The 18,010-nt window shown below is 32.5% G+C and overlaps 3 protein-coding genes across 3 annotated transcripts; 1 reads left to right on the top strand and 2 right to left on the bottom strand.

The window, feature by feature from the left end:
• Nucleotides 1-1,210: 1,210 nt before the first annotated feature.
• On the bottom strand, nucleotides 1,211-4,387 carry LOC101221871 (hsp70-Hsp90 organizing protein 3). The gene is made up of 7 exons (XM_004147890.3): nucleotides 3,350-4,387; nucleotides 2,739-3,027; nucleotides 2,324-2,409; nucleotides 2,011-2,234; nucleotides 1,867-1,933; nucleotides 1,721-1,780; nucleotides 1,211-1,635 (listed from the first exon to the last, which is right to left on the bottom strand). The coding sequence occupies exons 1-7, from the start codon at nucleotides 4,241-4,243 to the stop codon at nucleotides 1,522-1,524; spliced, it is 1,734 nt and encodes a 577-aa protein (XP_004147938.1). The 5' UTR covers nucleotides 4,244-4,387; the 3' UTR covers nucleotides 1,211-1,521.
• Nucleotides 4,388-5,274: 887 nt separating this feature from the next.
• Nucleotides 5,275-9,664, top strand: LOC101221645 (NADH dehydrogenase (ubiquinone) complex I, assembly factor 6). Its single transcript, XM_004147889.3, has 2 exons — nucleotides 5,275-5,507; nucleotides 7,348-9,664. The coding sequence occupies exon 2, from the start codon at nucleotides 7,370-7,372 to the stop codon at nucleotides 8,279-8,281; it is 912 nt and encodes a 303-aa protein (XP_004147937.1). The 5' UTR covers nucleotides 5,275-5,507; nucleotides 7,348-7,369; the 3' UTR covers nucleotides 8,282-9,664.
• Nucleotides 9,665-10,713: 1,049 nt separating this feature from the next.
• Nucleotides 10,714-11,175, bottom strand: LOC101210462 (auxin-responsive protein SAUR32). The gene has a single exon (XM_004147928.1). The coding sequence runs from the start codon at nucleotides 11,173-11,175 to the stop codon at nucleotides 10,714-10,716; it is 462 nt and encodes a 153-aa protein (XP_004147976.1).
• Between the last annotated feature and the right edge of the window lie 6,835 nt (nucleotides 11,176-18,010).

The following is an 18,010-nucleotide window of genomic DNA, read 5'->3' as shown; positions in this document are numbered from 1 at the left end:
AACGACCGGTGAAAATGATTACTCGAATTTGATTAACATTGATCACAAGATATTGATCACTAGAGGTTGGTTGGAAATGACTTTCGTAAAATTATTCAATAAAAGTTGATCTTCAACACTAAAAGTTAGTTGTTGACATGATTATTAGAAAATGATTTGAAAAACCGATAAATATAAAAGACTGACGATTGATATGGATCAAGAAATCATAATTGAATCAAATGAAAAAGTTGAAAACATATGAAGAGTTACTTTAGCAACTAAAAAGTTATAACATTGCGTGTTTACGTGCTTTCATTACTATGGAAAGTCATAAAATTAAATGTTGTGATCTTTTCTTACATAAAACTATAATTTCTCATTAAAAAAAAGAAGAATTTGGAAGATGAAATTTAAAAATATTCTTATGTATAATAGAATGCAAATATTGATCTTACTTATGAAGTGCTTCCAAAAACAATGATCCATGAAAGTTTCAAAACTTCTTACATCACCTAAATAACTTGAATCTAGCCTTTTCTAAAAGTTAAAATCAAATTAATTTTGAGACAGTTGGAGTTGTGTTTTTTGTTGAGTCCGATTTGAATTCTTATCATTTACTGAGTAACCAAAAAAAATAGTCTGTCAAAGCAAATTTGACAATAGTAAAAAACTAAAAGTAATTTAAGGACAAACCAAAATCACTCCCAAACAAACTCTAAATTCTAAATACAAACTCTAAATTCTAAAAACAGAATGTATTGCAGAAGAAAAAGAAAATAAAACATACAAAATATTTGGATTCATTTTTGCTATATTTAAAAAAAAAAAAACCCAAAACCCTAAAATAAAATAAAACGCATTCAATGCAGCAACCATCGCCAAAAACCCTATTTCGAGTTCTTTGTATGAACATTGAAAATAAATAAAAATAAAGAAAGGCAGAATAATAGTCCTTTTACTTTCTTTTGAAAAGTCAGTATATGGGTCATAGGAAGAATATTGTCAAGTTTGAATATTGATCCACGAAAAACATCAAACCTCAAACTTTATCCCCTTATTTCAAGAGATTTAAATAATCCACCATCATTAAACACAAAGAAGAAAAAACAATCTACTAGAATTTAGAACCAGAAGTTTAAGAAGAAACACCAATGTTCAAGATCTTCACATAATAACGCCCCTATCAGTGTGTGTATGTGTATATGTATAGGAAGGAAAAATCAGAGGCTGCAGTCCCTAATTTTTAGTTAACATGATACACCATTTCACATGAGCTACAACCAATAGTTAAAATTCATGATTTAAACAATGAAACTTCAAATGTACTACTGTGCACGCGAATGCGAAAGGAAACTAAAGATCAAAACTATTGATAAAACCAAAAATAATATGCAAAGGAAATGAGAGAATTATTTCAACTTAAAGACCCGTCTATTTCAATAATTCAAAACGATACACACACTCCAAACTTCACTTGAAAATTTTAACAAATCTTTCTAACCGTCTGTGATAGTAATTGGGGTTCTTGCTTTGCTTTGTTCATCTCATTTGGACAATTCCTGCGCTAATCAGCTTCTGAATTTTGTTCATCACCATTGGGTTTTTGGTGTGTTCTTGAGCTGCCTTTGGATTTTCCTGAAAATCAATCAATACCTGCGCAAAGGCAAACGAAAACACATGAATCAAACTCTTGTTACCGATTGAGAATTAGAGCAGAGAGTCTAAGATCTAAACATACCTGTCTCATTACAGGATCTGTGAGAATGTTCTGGATTTCTGGGTCCTGCATTGCCTTGGCCTAAAGATAAAATTAATGTCACTTCAATTCAAAAAGCATAATACTAACTAAAGGCTCACCACAAGGTATTGGACAACATGATTTACCTGTCTTTCCTTCAATTCTTCAGGGGTCAAGTCCCCACGGCTTGCCTTGTTAACCTGTTCTACGCATCTGCAAATGAAGTTTCAGCCTCAGTTAATGGAATTTCTTTCCTAATCCTGCCTCCAAATAGATGATATGATGCCTACCTTCTAATACCATCCAGCAATTCTTGGTTTTTGGGGTCATGTTTCAATCCCTCCTGGTAAGTTTCCATAGCCTTTTCGTATTCTTTCATGAAAAATTGAATTGCACCCTTCCTTGTATAACCCTTCACAAACGTAGGATCAAGCTCAATGCACTTCTCTGCATCTTTCAATCCTTCAGGCAATGCCCCTAACTTAGTATAGCAAGCTGCACGGTTGCTGTATGCCTGTAAATAAATTACGCATCAGTACACAACTTGCCAATAACAATTCAGTTAATTTCTTCAAAGTTTAAAGACATAGCTTATGCACTGACCTTTACGTCATTGGGGTTTCTTCTTAAGGATTCTGAGTAATGTTTCACGGCCTCAGGATATTGTTGTTGCTTAAAATACTCATTACCTGTAAACAAATCAGTAAGCATAAGGAGTCAAATGTGCACAACAATGACTGGACAATGAGACAGAGTATAGCCAATGCTCAAAAGATCATGAAGGAAGTTAATTGGAAAATGTAATCAAAGCATAACACAGCAGACCCTGAAGAAATGAAGTTATATTATCTTCGATTACCATTCCTTTACATGTGCAAGTCAGCCCAATTGCTCTAATCAAGCAATATCTAATATTAATATTCAAAATCTTAAACGAAGTCAATCCACTCAGTTCTACTACGAAAATTAAAAAGAACATTAAAAAAAAATGATCAAGGGATGGGGGGCAAGAGCATACCTTTTTCCCGTTCCTCATCAGCTAGTTTAGGATCAAAATATTCCTGTTGCTCCAAGTCCTTCTTTGCTTTCTCAGCATCATTAAGTTTCTTCAGGGTGTCAGGATTTCTATGCTCAGTAAGAGCCTTTTGGAAAGTTTCAATAGCAATATCATAATCCTGTGAAGATTTTGCCAATTTCACATATGCAGTTCCTTTCCTGGTCAAAGCCCTTGCAATCATCTTAAAGTCTGACCTGAGTTCCCTTCCTCTCTCAACAGCCTTATCACAATCCTTGATACAATCCTCGTACTGCACAGAAAAAGCAAGCATAACTTGAGACCTCAAAAATTTAAAAATGCTTTAACGGGGGCAAAAACAACCATGAGGTGGGAAGCTCATTTCACATAGAACAAAAGATGACAACAGCTTCCTTTTCAATAATCTCTCTCAAAGACCCATCTCCAAAATAATTTGCAATCAAATTTCTCCTTAGGCTAAAAGTTCAAGTCCCATAATTCAGAAACAGACAATCGATAGACAAATATTAGTATAACATGCCTAACATGATACAGAAACGGATAACAATCAAGAAAGTTACCAACATTTAGCAATTATGTGTAAAACCAATTACCTTTCCCATCTCCAAATAGACAGCAGCTCGATTTGTTAGGAAAGAAATGTCCTCATCGTCTAACTCCAACGCCTTCGTGTAATGACTTATTGCCTTCTCGAAATCCTTTTTCTTGTACGCCGCATTGCCTGCCTCCTTCTCTTTCTGTGCCTGCAGCTTCCTCTCCTTAGCCTCCTTCTCCTCCTCCGCCACTTCCATAGGCTCTGGCTCTGGTTCTGGTTCCGGCTCCTTCACCGGCTCAGCCTCAGCAGCTCTTTTCCGTTCCGCAGAAGGAGAGGAGCTCTCAGGAACATCGGCTTCCCCCTCAGCAGGATTATGCAACTTCAAGTTCAACAAAACCCCTAACGCCGCCATCACTCTCTGATCCTTCAAATACATATTAATACTGTTAGGGTTTCTCTGAATATCCTGCATTATATTCAAAAAATCCGGCTGTTGCAAAAACGCCCTAGTAGTCGGATCAGCAGTCAGTTTAGCCCACATCTCAGGTCCAGAAAAAACATTCCCAAACGGATTCGGCGGAGGCACGGAACGCGACCTGGAAGCCGCAGACTGAGCATCAGCCAATCCAGATTTCAAAGCTTCATTACTAGGATCAATCTCAAGCCCTTTCTTATAAGCAGATACAGCGGCCTCATGTTCACCAAGACCAATATGAGCAGCACCTAGGCGACTGTAACCCTTAGGCCAATCCGGCTTCAACTCCACGGTCTTCTGAGCATCAACCAAAGCGTCGGAATATTGATGGAGAGAAGCATAAGCCGCAGATCGATTTGAATAGAGAACGTGATTGGAAGGAGCAAGTTGGATGGCATCAGAAAAATGACGGATGGCAGTGGAGAAGTCGCCGGCGGAGAAGGCCGCATTACCCTTTGCTTTGGCTTCGTCGGCCATGGAAAGTGAGGGGGTGTAGGAAGGGGAATGGGAAGAAATCGGAGAGAATCCGGGGGAGAAATTGGAGAGAGAGAGGGAAAGATGAAAGAGTATATAATGAAGAAATTAGAGAGATGATAAAGGAGGAGGAGGAAGAAGAAGAAGAAACGAGAGAGTTCTCGTAGTGTAGAAAAAGAGAAGGAAGCTTTGGGATTTTTGAAGGAGTTCTGGAATGTTCTAAAGGAATTGGAATTTGGGGGTGTTTGGTAATGAGGCTACTTTTATCTTTTATTGGAATTAACCAATATTAGTCAACAATAGTCCATGTTTTTTTTTATTTTCTTTTAATTTCTTTAAAAGAAAACATATTTTTAAAATTTTAAGTTTTTGGTATTATTTCTATTTGAAATTTTGTCATTTTAGTTCTTACATTTCATCTTTAATTCAAAATATTATTATTTTCGTTTCAATTTTATATTTCTCTTTCAAGATTTTAAGATTTATACTTTTCTTAATGAATATTAAAATATTGTAAAAAAAGTAAATTAAAACATTCACTGTTTCACTTTACTTTCTATTCCATTCTTTTCAATTTACTGTAATTGGGATTTAATTTCTTTTTTTAAAAAATAGATTCATTATTATAAATGACAAAACTTGAATTTTAAAAATTTTAAGCCTATACCATGCATAAAAATTGAAGATTGTATTTTAAGCTTGCATTAAATGACGTTGTTCAAGAATAAGTTGATACAGAAATAGTTGAGGTTTCCAAATCTGGTTGTACAATATCGTATATTAACATGAAGAGGTATTTAAATAACTAAATTAACAAGCAGGAGCAGGGAATGTTTTAGATTTTAGTAGGTGAACTAAATTTATTAAATTTTGGAGAAATTGCAAAAACTATTTAGTATGGTGTAGTTGAGAGGTCCAACTGAAGTTTAACAATGGCTTAATTTAGGACAAGTTTTTGGAGCTTATCTTTATTTTTATTTTTTTACTTGGGTTGGGTTGGGTTGGTTTGGTTTGGTTTGGTTTTTAAAACAGTCCAAAAGATCGTTTTGATTGAACTCAAGTTTGATACGGGTTTTATTCCTCACACCTCCGTTGAAGCTCTCCATTGCACTTTATCGTCTCTCAGCCGGTGCCTCCATTTCTGTTCGCTCAAGAGCCATCCATCTCTTGCGCTCTCTTCACCTTTGCCATCTCTCTGGCTGTTATTCAAGTGTGGGTGTCGTTTGTGAGATCAAAAATGAAGTTTGGTTTTTTCCTGATCTGTGAGGTACTGGGGTTTTTCTTTTCTTCTAAGTTCTGATCTTAGTTTTTTATTTTACTTTAGTGCTTCAGATTTTTGTTTGCTTTCTCTGCATTTTTTCTCTTCGGGTTAATTTGCTATGTAATATTTATTTTTTTGTTTTGTAATCTGAGTATTTAGTTTCTTAAGATGCAATCTCATGGTTCTTTTGTTTGAGATTCTTGTTGAGTTTCTATGTAATCGTTAGATTCGAGTTCTTCGTCGGTTTTGTACGCCCATGGTCTTCATGTGCTATCTCTGTCCTTGTCTCAACAAATAAATTGTAAGCTTGTTTTGACATTTAAGGGATTCTTTGAATTCCCAATTGGAGTAAGTTTTCCAGCAACTGTTATTTCAACAATTTGTTAGGAAGGTCTTGTATGGATCATTTCAAAATTTACGGCATCTTCTATTTAACCTCTTTATTTTGTAATTTAAATTGTGGGTAATGGCTGTAACACGGAAAGATGGTGTATTGGTGGAATCTATTTGTTTGCTTGAAGTACTGAATAAAACAATCTTTCTTTCTGATGCGTGAATTTTAGATTTTGTTATTTGATCTTCAGCTTGGTTTACGAAGTGCGTAGATGTAAGGTCTTGGGAGTAAATGTAAGGTCTTGGTGGGTTTACTTTTGTGATGATGTCAGGGCTAAAAATCAATAGGAGTAAATGTAGGTCTTGGGTATCAATTTCGATCAGGGTAAGCTTCATAAATGGGCATCGGTTGGTTGTGATGTCAGTTCCCTTCCAACCAATTATCTGGGTCTCCGTTTGGGGGGCAATCAGAGGGCTGTGTCCTTATGGGATCTTGTTTGTGAGAAGATTCGTAAAAGGTTAGCCTCTTGGAAGACAGGTTTCTTTTCTAAGGGTGGCACATTAACTTTGATTAGATCTGTGCTTAGTGGGATTCCTGTTTACTACTACTCCTTATTCAAAGCCCCTAACTCTGTTTGCAAAATCATCAAGAAGCTTATGAGAGATTTTCTTTGGAAAGGAATGGATGAGAGAAGGGGATCTCAGGAATGGATGAGAGGAGGGGATCTCGTTTGGTTAGCTGGCAAGTTGTTGAGTTCCCTGTGAATCAAGGAGGGCTGGAAATTGGTAACTTAAGGTTGTGTAACAAAGCTTTGTGGTTAGGTAGCATTGGTTTTGCCCTTGAGTCTGATTCGATCATCGTGAGGTAGCATGGCTCTGGTCCCTTTGTTGGAAGGATATCTCACTTGAGATCCCTTCTTTCTCTTCTTGGGTTAGGTGCTGGGGGTAGATGATAAAAAAACATTCTTTTGGGAAGATCAATGGGTTGGGGTTAGCCCCCTTTGTTCGGTCTATCCTCATCTTTATTAGTTGTTCTATCCTAAAAACCATTGGATATTTGACTTCTTGGTTTGAGCAGGAAGTTCAGTGTCTTTTTCTTTCGAGTTCCCTTGTAACTTATCTAATAGGGAGATGACAGAAATGGCTTCTCTGCTTTCTTTCTTTCCTTGATGAGTGTGACTTTAGGGAGGGGAGGAGGGATGTTCGTGTTTGGAAGCCCAATCCTTCGGAAGGTTTTGTTTGCAAATCATTGTTCATGTTGTGTTAGACCCCTCCCTTGATAGTACGTCTGTTTTTAGTGAGGTTTGGAGGATAAAGATTCCAGAGGAAATTAAGTTCTTTATTTGGCAGGTTTTGTTAGGCCATGTGAATATGATGTGATACTAAATAACTACTTCTACAACTACTTTTCTGTTGAAAGTAGTTCTTTTTGTAATTCGTGTAAATAAATACAAAGATTCTATCGGTTACAGATGGTATGTGGTATGATAACATTATGAATTTTCATTTGCAGGTGGAATGACATTTGGGATGTGATGAATGGAACTTTCGCATCCAGTAGCTTACGCGCTGCGTTTTCGCACTGTGTACAGCAAGTCCGAAGCTATGACTACCATCACTACCTCTGCCTCCTCGAACTTCCCCCTTCTATGAGAAAGGCTGCATTTGCACTCCGAGCATTTAATGTTGAAACATCAAGAGCCATGGACGTTGCTACTGATCCCAGGATAGGTCTTATGCGACTTGTGTGGTGGCAGGAAGCTATTGACAAAATATATGCTAGTAAAAAGATTGAACATCCAATAGCGCAAGCCCTTTCATCTGTGATATCGGAGAACAAAATTAGCAAACTGTGGCTGAAAAGGTCTGTTGAAGCTCGGATTAATGATGCCAGAAGGGAGGACACTGACATTCCAACAGCCATTGATGAACTAGAGAAATATGCCGAAGATACTGCATCAACACTACTCTACATGACCCTTCAAGCTGGTGGTATTAGGTCGACAGCAGCCGATCATGCTGCATCTCATATCGGTAAGGCCAGCGGGCTGCTCTTGTTGCTGAAGTCATTACCATATCATGCTACTCGAAATCGCCATTTTTCTTACATTCCTGTTAAAGTGGCCGAAAATCATGGTTTGTTGGCAAAGGAGGGTGTGCGTTTTGAGATACGCTTGGATTCAAGAGAGAGCCTATGTGATGCAGTTTTTGAAATGGCTTCAGTAGCGAATGCTCATTTGCAAAAAGCTCGAGACTTGGCCGGGACAGTGCCGAGGGAGGCTCTGCCTGTGCTTCTGCAGGCCGTGCCAGCTCAGGTTCTTTTGGATTCTTTAAGGAAAGTACAGTTTGATGTTTTTGACTCAAGATTACAACGTGGAGTTTTGGGTGTTTCTCCTTTGTGGTTTCAAATGAGATTAAAGTGGTCTTCTTGGAGGGGAAAATACTAACAATATTTTTCTTTACTCTAGGGAAGATTTTATTGATTACCTTTATTTCCTCAAGAGTAAGTACTGATCTTAAAATTTTGATCTCATCAAATTGAGTTATAGATTTTAATAAAAGATGACATTAGTACTTTTCGATCGATAATTTGTTAATACCATCATTGTTTGGAAAGATTTGTCTTGTTTATATGCTTGATTTTGTTGTTAGTTTCAAGAATTTTCATCCTCGGACATGAACGTATTTGTTGCAATCTGTTTTCTAGTTTCAGAGAGCTTACAAACCTCTCTAGGGAGTATTTTGTGGTGGTAGAAGTTGGGAGAAGAGAAAGGATAATGTGGTGTTTGACTTTCTTGTTGCCCTGGAATCTTTTTTGTCCCAAGTTTTAGACTTTTCGGTAGTGCATTGGTAATAATCTCTTTTGGTTTTGAATAGTGTTTGTGCTGTGGTAAAGATTTGGAATCGAGACCATACTTTTTCAATGTAAAAGAGCTTCAATTGTTTGGGATATTGTATTACGTGATCTGGCCAAGAAAGTCAATTTATCCCTTCCAAATTGCAATTTGGTGGTCAGTTTGGCTGATTGTGTGGATGATCTGCAGTTTGTGAAATTTGGAATTACCTGTTGGGCTTTGTGGGAGGATAGAAATAAGATTCATTTTGGTGAGGCTTTGACAACTGTGGAGTACAAATCCGAATGGATACTGCATTATGCGGATGATTTATCAAACATGGCTGAACCTGGAAGGATTTCTGATGGGTCGATGTTGGACAACCTGAGGAGTTGTAGAGGTCTATTGTCTTCCTGGTGTCCACCATACCTTGGTGTGTTCATATTAAAATAATTGACCGTGTTGGTGTATTGTTGTCTTCTTCTATGGGCTTAGGGGAGTAGTAAACCGGGATAATCGTGGTTCTGTTGCGGTGGCTCAAGCGTTGGTGTGCGATGGGTTTTTATTAGCTGAGGCGGGGGAATTGTGCCCCCATCTCGAAGGTCTCAAGCTTGCTGAGGCTTTGGGCTTATAACGATCGAGTGTGGAGATGGATGAGTGAAGAACATTAAGGCGTTGGCTTTTTCTTTCTCTCCTCTTCGAGTTTAAATCTCTTGAATTATTAAAAAGACTTGAGATTGTTGATTTTCACTATGCCCCCAGGAGATGAAACAGTGTTGCCAACAAATTGGCTAAATTTGGGTTTTCTTCAAATTATTGTTGTACTTGGACGAATAGTTATGCCTCCCAGCTTGACACGGTTCTTGAGCTTGAGATGAGATCTCCCATTTTGTATTGTTGATTTGTGTATTTTCCATGTTTCCGGTTAAAGAAGAACTTTTGGTTTTGTATAGACACAATTCTTGAGCTTGCAATGAGATCTTCTATTTTTTCTTTTGTTGGCATTTGTTTGTACCTCAACTTGGACTTTAAAGTTTTCTGATCGCTCTTACAATCAAGAAATGTTAAGTTTCAAATGGAAAGTTAATAAATGACAAGTTTCTTGGGAGAATGGCACCATTTATCTTTACTAAGTGGTGAGAGGTTCTTAGTTCAAAGTTTGGCTCCAAATGGATATTTTCACTAATGTTTTAGCCTAACCATTCTTTTGTACTAAAAAATCATAAATAATTGTTTTTTAGATATTTAGCTAAGGCAGCCAACATCCAACCTAACATAATCCAATTTAATTATTTCCTCCCCATTTTTATTCCAAAACTAAGAACCAAACAGAAAATTTAGCATTTCAACCTTTTCAATTCATCTAACTTTCTAATTAGAGCACTGCAATTTCTTTTTACTCTTCTTAAAATGTTTATATTATGTAGACCAGATAGGTAAAAATAAAAGAGAAGAAAATCTTACTTGCATGATTCCAATTTTACGTCCAAAACCAACAAAGTTTAAAATGATAGAAGAATAATTTGTTGACATCACAAACCATTTGCGAATGATTTTTTCTAACCGTTGAAGCATGAGTAAGAAAGCAAAGAAATAAAAATAACATATTTGTTGACATGTTGATATTTGAATTCGATAATCTCCAACACTTTTATTTAAAAGAAAATGTGATTAATTTTGTCCAATACAAATAGATATATATACTACTTACAATATTCATAACTAAACTAACTATAATTTGAATTACTAATGTATGTTAACATCTATATTTTTATGATTATCAATAAAATCAATCTTGATATCCACATCAATATTAAACTCTCTTAAAGGCTTGTGTGAGATATCCTTACTTTCAAAATCAGAGTTAGATGTCATTTCGTCGTAAAAATTGATCATTTGTACAAAACTTCTCTCTCCGCAATCATCTAAGTTTAGCTCTCAAACATTTTGCACTCCACGATCCCGTCGGACTTGGTTTTTGAAGATTTACTAAACCTTGTTTGATCGATTACTACGATCACCCCTTCTCAAACTATTAACATATTCTACTTTCCACAACGCCAGCGTCGGTATCCACCCCTACGTGGACAGCAGCGGCCGTTCTCCGTGGCCGCAATACCATTTTTAACCTCCTCAAACTCTGAAACATCAACCGGAATAACGATCCGACCGGGATAATCAAACCCATAAATCACCTCCGCCGCCTGCAGCAATTTCCGGAACATGGGATGATTGAAGTAAATGACCGGCACAAGATGTCTCTCCCTCTCATTCTCCGGTCCGCCGACGTGGACAGCCAAATACCCTTTCGGGGTGGCCACTGGCGGTGTAGAGCGAACCCGGTTCAGGCGGGCGTAGCGGACCGGGCGAGAAAAGGGGTCCGTTGCAAGAGAAAAGAGCTTGGAGAAGGGATTGGAATAAGTATGAAGATTGAAGAAAGGGGTTCTCCATTTGAAGACCTTGAGAAGCTTGAGTTTCAATTTGAAGCCTTTTGTTGTTCTTGTCATGATTGGTTTTTGTGAAAATGAACGGTGTGAAAGGGGAGATTTGGGAAAGAAGAAAACACTTGGGGGTATTTAAAAAGAAAGTGAAATTAGTTTGGAGTCCCAGTTGGGGAATTTAGAAATTTGCCCTTTTGGCCTGCTTTTTTGTCTTTTTATATCTTTTAAGTTCCAATTCCAAGAAGGCTATTTTGTTGGTTTAAATACTATTTTGCTATTTTCAAGTTGGTTCAAATTTTATATTTTAATGAATTATAAATTTGCTCCAACTCTATATATATGTGTCATTTAAAAACCTAATTTTGTCTTTATAATTTTAAATCTAAATTGTGAGTCTAATTTTTAAAACAAAATATTTTTTTTAAGTAAATCCAAAAGTTGTATGATTAATGTAATTTTGACATATTCAAAAATCACAAATATTTTGGTCACACTAATCCTATAAAAGTAATTATATTATTAATAGCAAAAGGGTTTTCTTTAAAAAATATATATATAAGAAAGTAAAATATTTACTATTTACAACAATTCAAAAAAAAAGAAAAAAAAACTCATAATAGGAAATACAAAAAATGACAAAATCAACAAGCGATTAATCGGTTACATGCACGTGTGTAATTTTTCTTCTAAACGATCATGTTACACGATTGTGTAGGTAGTATCCACATGAACATATAGTTCTTTTTAACAATGGAAAAAATATTTCAAATCTAAATGATTGCGTTAACTATAGTTACCTATTTCAATAAGATCGTTTAGATAATTTTAAACGATGGAAAGATGACTTCAAATTTAAATGATCATGTTGATCATGCTAAATGATCGTGTTGATAATGGTAAATGATCGTTTAGATCATGATATTTAAACGATATTGCTGATATTCTTGAATATGAGGAAGATGAAGTAGCTTTAAAGAATATTGCCAAAAAATTAATAATGAAGATGAAATAGGAGATTTAAACATAAGAATAAATTATTTAAAAATAGAAAAATGAAAACTTGGAAGAGGAGCTGAAGAATCTGAAAAAAAAAAAAGAATAAATCACAAAGAAAACGAAAGAAAAAGCGACGAATAGTTCACAATATCAATAATAAACTTGAAATTTATGAAAATATTTTATTATTTTGTCGTGTGAAGATTAACGAAAAGCACAACCATTTGAAGGGAGTGGTTAATTTGTCCACGCCATATTTTTGTTTTTATATTTTACAAATACAACCTATTGCTAACGAGGCATGAGTCATAAAATGCACAATTGTTTTCTTTTTATTTTTTTATGCATGAGTTAGTAGGAATATGTTAGTTATTATATCAAATTAAAACTTTAAATATGAGTCATTGAGAAAACTATATGTTGTAGTTGTAGCCAAAATTTGAAGGGGAAATAATGGTGTTATCAAAAGAGGGTAAAGTTAAGTGGATTAGAATTGATTTTGGTTAGATTAATCTAATTAATCTCTTTCATTTTAATACACATTAGAGTTATTTAAACTAATTAATTCCAACCTTGACCCTTAATTTAATAGCATTGCCTTTAACATACCTCCTAAGGTCCAAATTATCTGTTAATTAATTGGATAATAAATATAAAATCAAGTCATTAAAATCAAAACTAATATATTCTATAATAATCTATATAGATGTATCGTTTAGATTTAGGAATAGGTCTAAGTCATTGGCTCATCATTTCATTATTGTAAGCACCTAAATATTAAAATCATCATCTTCAATTCAATCATAATTGACATGAACGTTCTTTTAAAGGTTGGATATTTCATATTCTTCTCGCCTTTTAGTTCTTATACTTAAAAATATTAAAGTCGACACAAATTATTCGTTTATTTTCATGTATTTATTTTGTGTATGTTTGAGTATGATAGTTCAAGTAATTGGTATTTAAATACAATTGATTTTTGGACAATCATATTGATGTTCGATCGATTTGGTATCTTAGAGTTAGGTAATAACAAAAACGGACAATTTCTATTTTAGAAAAATGATCGATTACAAAGTTGGACTACTATATATTTATATATATATATATATAGATCGATAGAGTCAAACCATCATGAATTGGCCTAAGGGTAAAAATGAAGACTTTTCATATCTAACTAAGAGATCATGGATTCAATTCATGGTTGCCACCTATTAGAAATTAATTCGAACACTCACAAATATTAAAAAAAAAAAAACTATATATAGAGTACATTTTAATATACTAAGTTTGCTAGAGTTCGAGTAGCAAAAAGGATTTTTCATATATATGATAATAATTATAAAAAATTATTATGGTAAAATATGAAATTTGACTAGATTTTGTAGTGATACATCTTAATATATTGAAAGGTAAATTACAAATGAAACAATATGAACTAAAATTATACTAAATACTCTTTTCATAGAATTCTTTTTGATGTAGACATTAATTAAAGATAAAATGCAACAAACTCATAAATTTTCTTTCAATATGGATTGGGGATGATTAATTGTCAATTACCAATAATTAATTACATTACTTGTCTCACACTTTATATAATTAAATTATAATAATTTCGGTTTACATGAAATTAATTAGATAATGAAAAGGCAAAACAAAACTATATTTGTTGAAATTAATTAGATAATATTTCGGGTTTACATGAAATTAATTATATTTGTTGAATGATCCAATATTGGTATTAAATATTCCTAGATATAATTTCAACATATCTTTTATAAATATTTTATAAAACATAAGCAATGACATTTATTTATTTCAATATAATTATAACTTTAATTATTTTTAAAGTAAAAACAACTTTATTATTAATCTAAATAAATTATATACAAATCAATATTTGAAGTGATAATTTTAAAGTTAGTAAACTTTTCAAACTTTCCAATAACATACTTATATATAATTATAACAATTGATTAATTAAACTTAATTAAAATTTAAGAATTTCAATAAAATTTAAAATACATATATGGTTGCATAAATTTAGAACCTCACCCTCTACCTCCCATGTATAATCGATTTTATATTAATGTTTGAGAATAATTTAAAATCGTTGAAGAAATCATTGATCATTGTATTTAAAATCGTTTCGAAATAAGTTTATAGTCACAATATCATTTTGATGTTTGAATTTAAACTTATAGATACTAATTTCATATATACCTAAATAAATATTTAAATTGAATTTCAGTATGACGAGATGGTTTAACTATTTCATGAATCATTTCCAAATATATCATAGTCTCGTGTTTCTTAATATTCAACCATAAAAAAATGTATGAAAATATAGTAGAGTTGGTATCAAGTAAAACTTAACTCTAATAATTACATCATTTTAAACTTTGAACCTTTTTAGTCTGTTTTAGTCGGTATTTGAATTTTAAAAGGTTTTTTTAAAAAAAAAATTAAGCTTGTACATATTTATATTCCATCCTTGAATTTCTTAATTTCTGTTCACTATACTTTTTATTAAGGGTCTTTTAAAAAATATAATAAAGCAGCAAAATATTTACACGGTATAGAACAATTTCGAAAATAGAAAAAGATCACAGGCCCACAATAAAAAATACAAAAAAAATGTCCCATGATTAATTGGCAGGATGCGTAATATATTTGAGAAATAATGACAAAGCTAAACTATTTTTTTTTCAAGATTATTGGGTACACGATCGGTTAAATTTGGGTAGTCAAATCTCAACAATTTTTGTTGGTACACCATCATTTAGATTTGGTATACGACTATTTAGATTTGGTACATAATCATTTGGATTTGATCGTTTAGATTTGATATACAACCGTTTAGATTTGGTACACGATCATTTGGATTTGATCGTTTAAATTTGGCTACCAAAATTTAAATTTTTTAAAGATTATTTGGTACATGATCGTTTAAATTTGACAATTCAATATCTCAATTATTTTTTTCACAATCTTTTATAATTGGCAAACAATCTTAAACAAAAAAAAAAAATTGCAAGAGAAGAGAAAAAGACGATAGAATGAAAAAAAATCGCAGAAAGTGAAGAGAACAAAGACGATGAAAAAGGACACATCTTAAATATTAAAAAAAATGGTCAGTTTTATGAGCTTTTTCTTTTTGTTACATAGGCCGTAAATATTTTATTGATTTTTTATATTTATGAAAATTAACCTTTTATTAATGTTTCAAAATATATTAAACCAAAATTTGAAAAATAAATTTTTAAAAACATCTTTTATTTTTGGAATTTGACTAACAATCATCTAACACTTAAGAAAAATACAAATAATTATGAAGAATGGAGAGAAAATAGACTTGAATTTAAAAAATAAACCATGAAATGATTACGAAATGGAGCCTTAAATGAATGATTTTTTTTTTTTTGTGATAGAGTTTGTAATGGGTGGATTTTGGAATCAAGGTAAAACATTAAAATGAGAGTAAGAGAGAAGCATGAAAGAGTAAGCTCAAGAAAAAGTTAGGCCTGATTAACCTCGGTCCTAGTCGAGGTTGAGCCTCTTGTGAAGGCCAAAGGACCAAAAGCATAAGCAAGGCCAAAAAGGGGTGAAACCCTAGCTAGAAAAGCCCTTGACAAGGATATTAGACTAGTTGCTCGGTTCGATATGGATCCACATGCAACTAAGCCCAGTCAGAAACCTTAGTTGGATAAAATTAGTAAAAGGATTGGAGCCTAAAGACGAGAGGAGATACATATATTAGACAAGGTAAGTTATGAAATTAATTTGAGTTTAAGCCTTCGACTTAATTCTTAAACAACTTAAACATCAGAGTGCGTGTGACTTACACAATACAAGTGTGGAGATTTTCTCTTTGCTTTGCATGCAAACTCTCTTCCTCGAAATATAAATTTACTGTTGAGGTCAAAATTTGTGATCAATTGTTTTTTCTTGACCACAAATTAACATCATTAACGTTCAAATCAAACAAAATATGATGGCATAATTATGTAAAGTTGTTCACAAAAATCGACCAATATAAAATATTTCAAAATCAAGTCATAAATGAATTAATAGTGATCAAAATTTCAGAAGAAAACAATAGGAAGTAAAGTTGGGGTTAATTTTCTTATTTCTTATTTGAGGTTAAAAACATAAACAAAAGGATGTTAATATCTCTATATATTGTTATAAGGATCAAAAGAAGAAGAAAAAAGAGAGTCAATTTTAGGGATGACAAAGCAATGAAACTTAACTCAAAGAAGAAGTTATTAACGTGGGAACAAAAGAAATACCAAACCTTCAAAAATTGAAAATCACTCTATTTTCTTATTTATTTGTTGGAGGGAAGCAACTAATACTTTAAAGGTAGGGTTGGTAAATCCCATAAAAACATACAAAACCATAACATCATATAATTCTATTCATACATACATATATATTATGTAGTAAAAAAAGTAAAAACTTGAACTTAGTAAGGGGCTATTTTTAAATATATATAATAAAGTAAAATAAATCTTCTTAAAAATTCAAAGGCGAAAGCGTCGCATAATTGGATTTGGTTGATCTCATATTTAAACTCTTTTAAAAGTACTTTTTAGAAGTCTAAACAATTGATCTATATTTGTATGACTAATTATAACTTATGTGATTAGCGATATGCAATAATGGTTGATATAGTATTGTCCTATATTTCTAAGGTCACATTCATCTTGGTTCTTGAAGGAGAGCTCCTTAGTTGCATTGGTTGCTTACTCAACTAGGTGTATAATGTATTTACATAAAAGAGAATTAATTAGGATGCTAATTTGATTTTAATATCACATTTAAAGAAAATATGATTTTAAAAATATTTATTTTTGAAATAAATAAATGTAGTTACTATTTAACATGTTTTTACAATCTAATTATTAGTAATTGATTAAATTCAAATTTTTTTTATTAATCTAAATACATCTTGCTAGTTTTTAAAATGAAAATTAGAAAAATAAATTAATTAAGATAGATTTTGAGTATCACCAAATTTTGACAATGATGAACAATCATTAAATAGGAATAATTATGTTATTTTTATATTGAAGAAAAATGGGTATTTTTAGTAGAAAAAGAGGGAGATGTTTGGATCAGACTTTAATTTGCAAATTTATGAAAGTTTTCTTTACCTCACCAACTTATGATAATAATGGTTATTAAATAGAACCTAATTAATTTCTAAGTAATTTTTGGAAAATTTATCAAAAATAGAACATTTCACACATTTAATAAATTTTGTGTAAATAGTTATTTGTCCATTTTTCTAATTTTGAAAAAAAAAATTATTTAGTAAAAAGAAAAATGAAAAATGAATCTTATGTTGATTATTTTTCGATGCATAAATTGTCGGGAAGTTGTCCTCTCTCGAAAATTGTCCAATTGTCGAACAATCTAGGCATTCTCAATGCCATGGTCGTGGCGTCGGGAAAGAACATTTATGTTGATGCAAAAAAAAAAAAAACAGAGATGTATGATAGGTTTTCGACGTTACCAATTTACTTTGATTAACCGTTATTAAAGTAATTGAAAATGTTTTATATATGGAAGGAAGAGGTGTTTGATAAAATACTTATAACATATAGCTAAATTTTCAACTTCTATCAAATAGTAGATATTGATAGACACTTATATATGCTTCTATCAGTTTCTATCAGTTTCTATCATTGATAGAATTTAAAATTTTATCATGACTTGTAAAAGTTTTAATTTATTTTGCTATTTTAAAAAATGCCTTTATTGGAGGAAGTGTGTTTTTTGTGGAAAAATATAATTTTTTTTTTTTAACAATTCAAATATTCAAGACAATTTTTAGCCATAATATATTATTATTATTATAAAAAGTTATTGTAAATGACAAAATTACTAGTGAAAA

The sequence above is a fragment of the Cucumis sativus genome, chromosome 3, assembly GCF_000004075.3.
Source record: "Cucumis sativus cultivar 9930 chromosome 3, Cucumber_9930_V3, whole genome shotgun sequence".
Lineage (NCBI taxonomy): Eukaryota > Viridiplantae > Streptophyta > Magnoliopsida > Cucurbitales > Cucurbitaceae > Cucumis > Cucumis sativus.
This window is presented reverse-complemented; position numbering and strand designations above follow the sequence as displayed.

Coding starts and splice junctions, on each gene's coding strand:
- LOC101210462 (XM_004147928.1), bottom strand. CDS start 11,175: ATGACAAGAACAACAAAAGGCTTCAAATTGAAACTCAAGCTTCTCAAG.
- LOC101221645 (XM_004147889.3), top strand. CDS start 7,370: ATGAATGGAACTTTCGCATCCAGTAGCTTACGCGCTGCGTTTTCGCAC.
- LOC101221871 (XM_004147890.3), bottom strand. CDS start 4,243: ATGGCCGACGAAGCCAAAGCAAAGGGTAATGCGGCCTTCTCCGCCGGC. Junction 3,028..3,349: donor TCTATTTGGAGATGGGAAAG/GTAATTGGTTTT, acceptor TTTTCTGTGCAG/TACGAGGATTGTATCAAGGA. Junction 1,636..1,720: donor CAGATCCTGTAATGAGACAG/GTATGTTTAGAT, acceptor GCCTTTGCGCAG/GTATTGATTGATTTTCAGGA.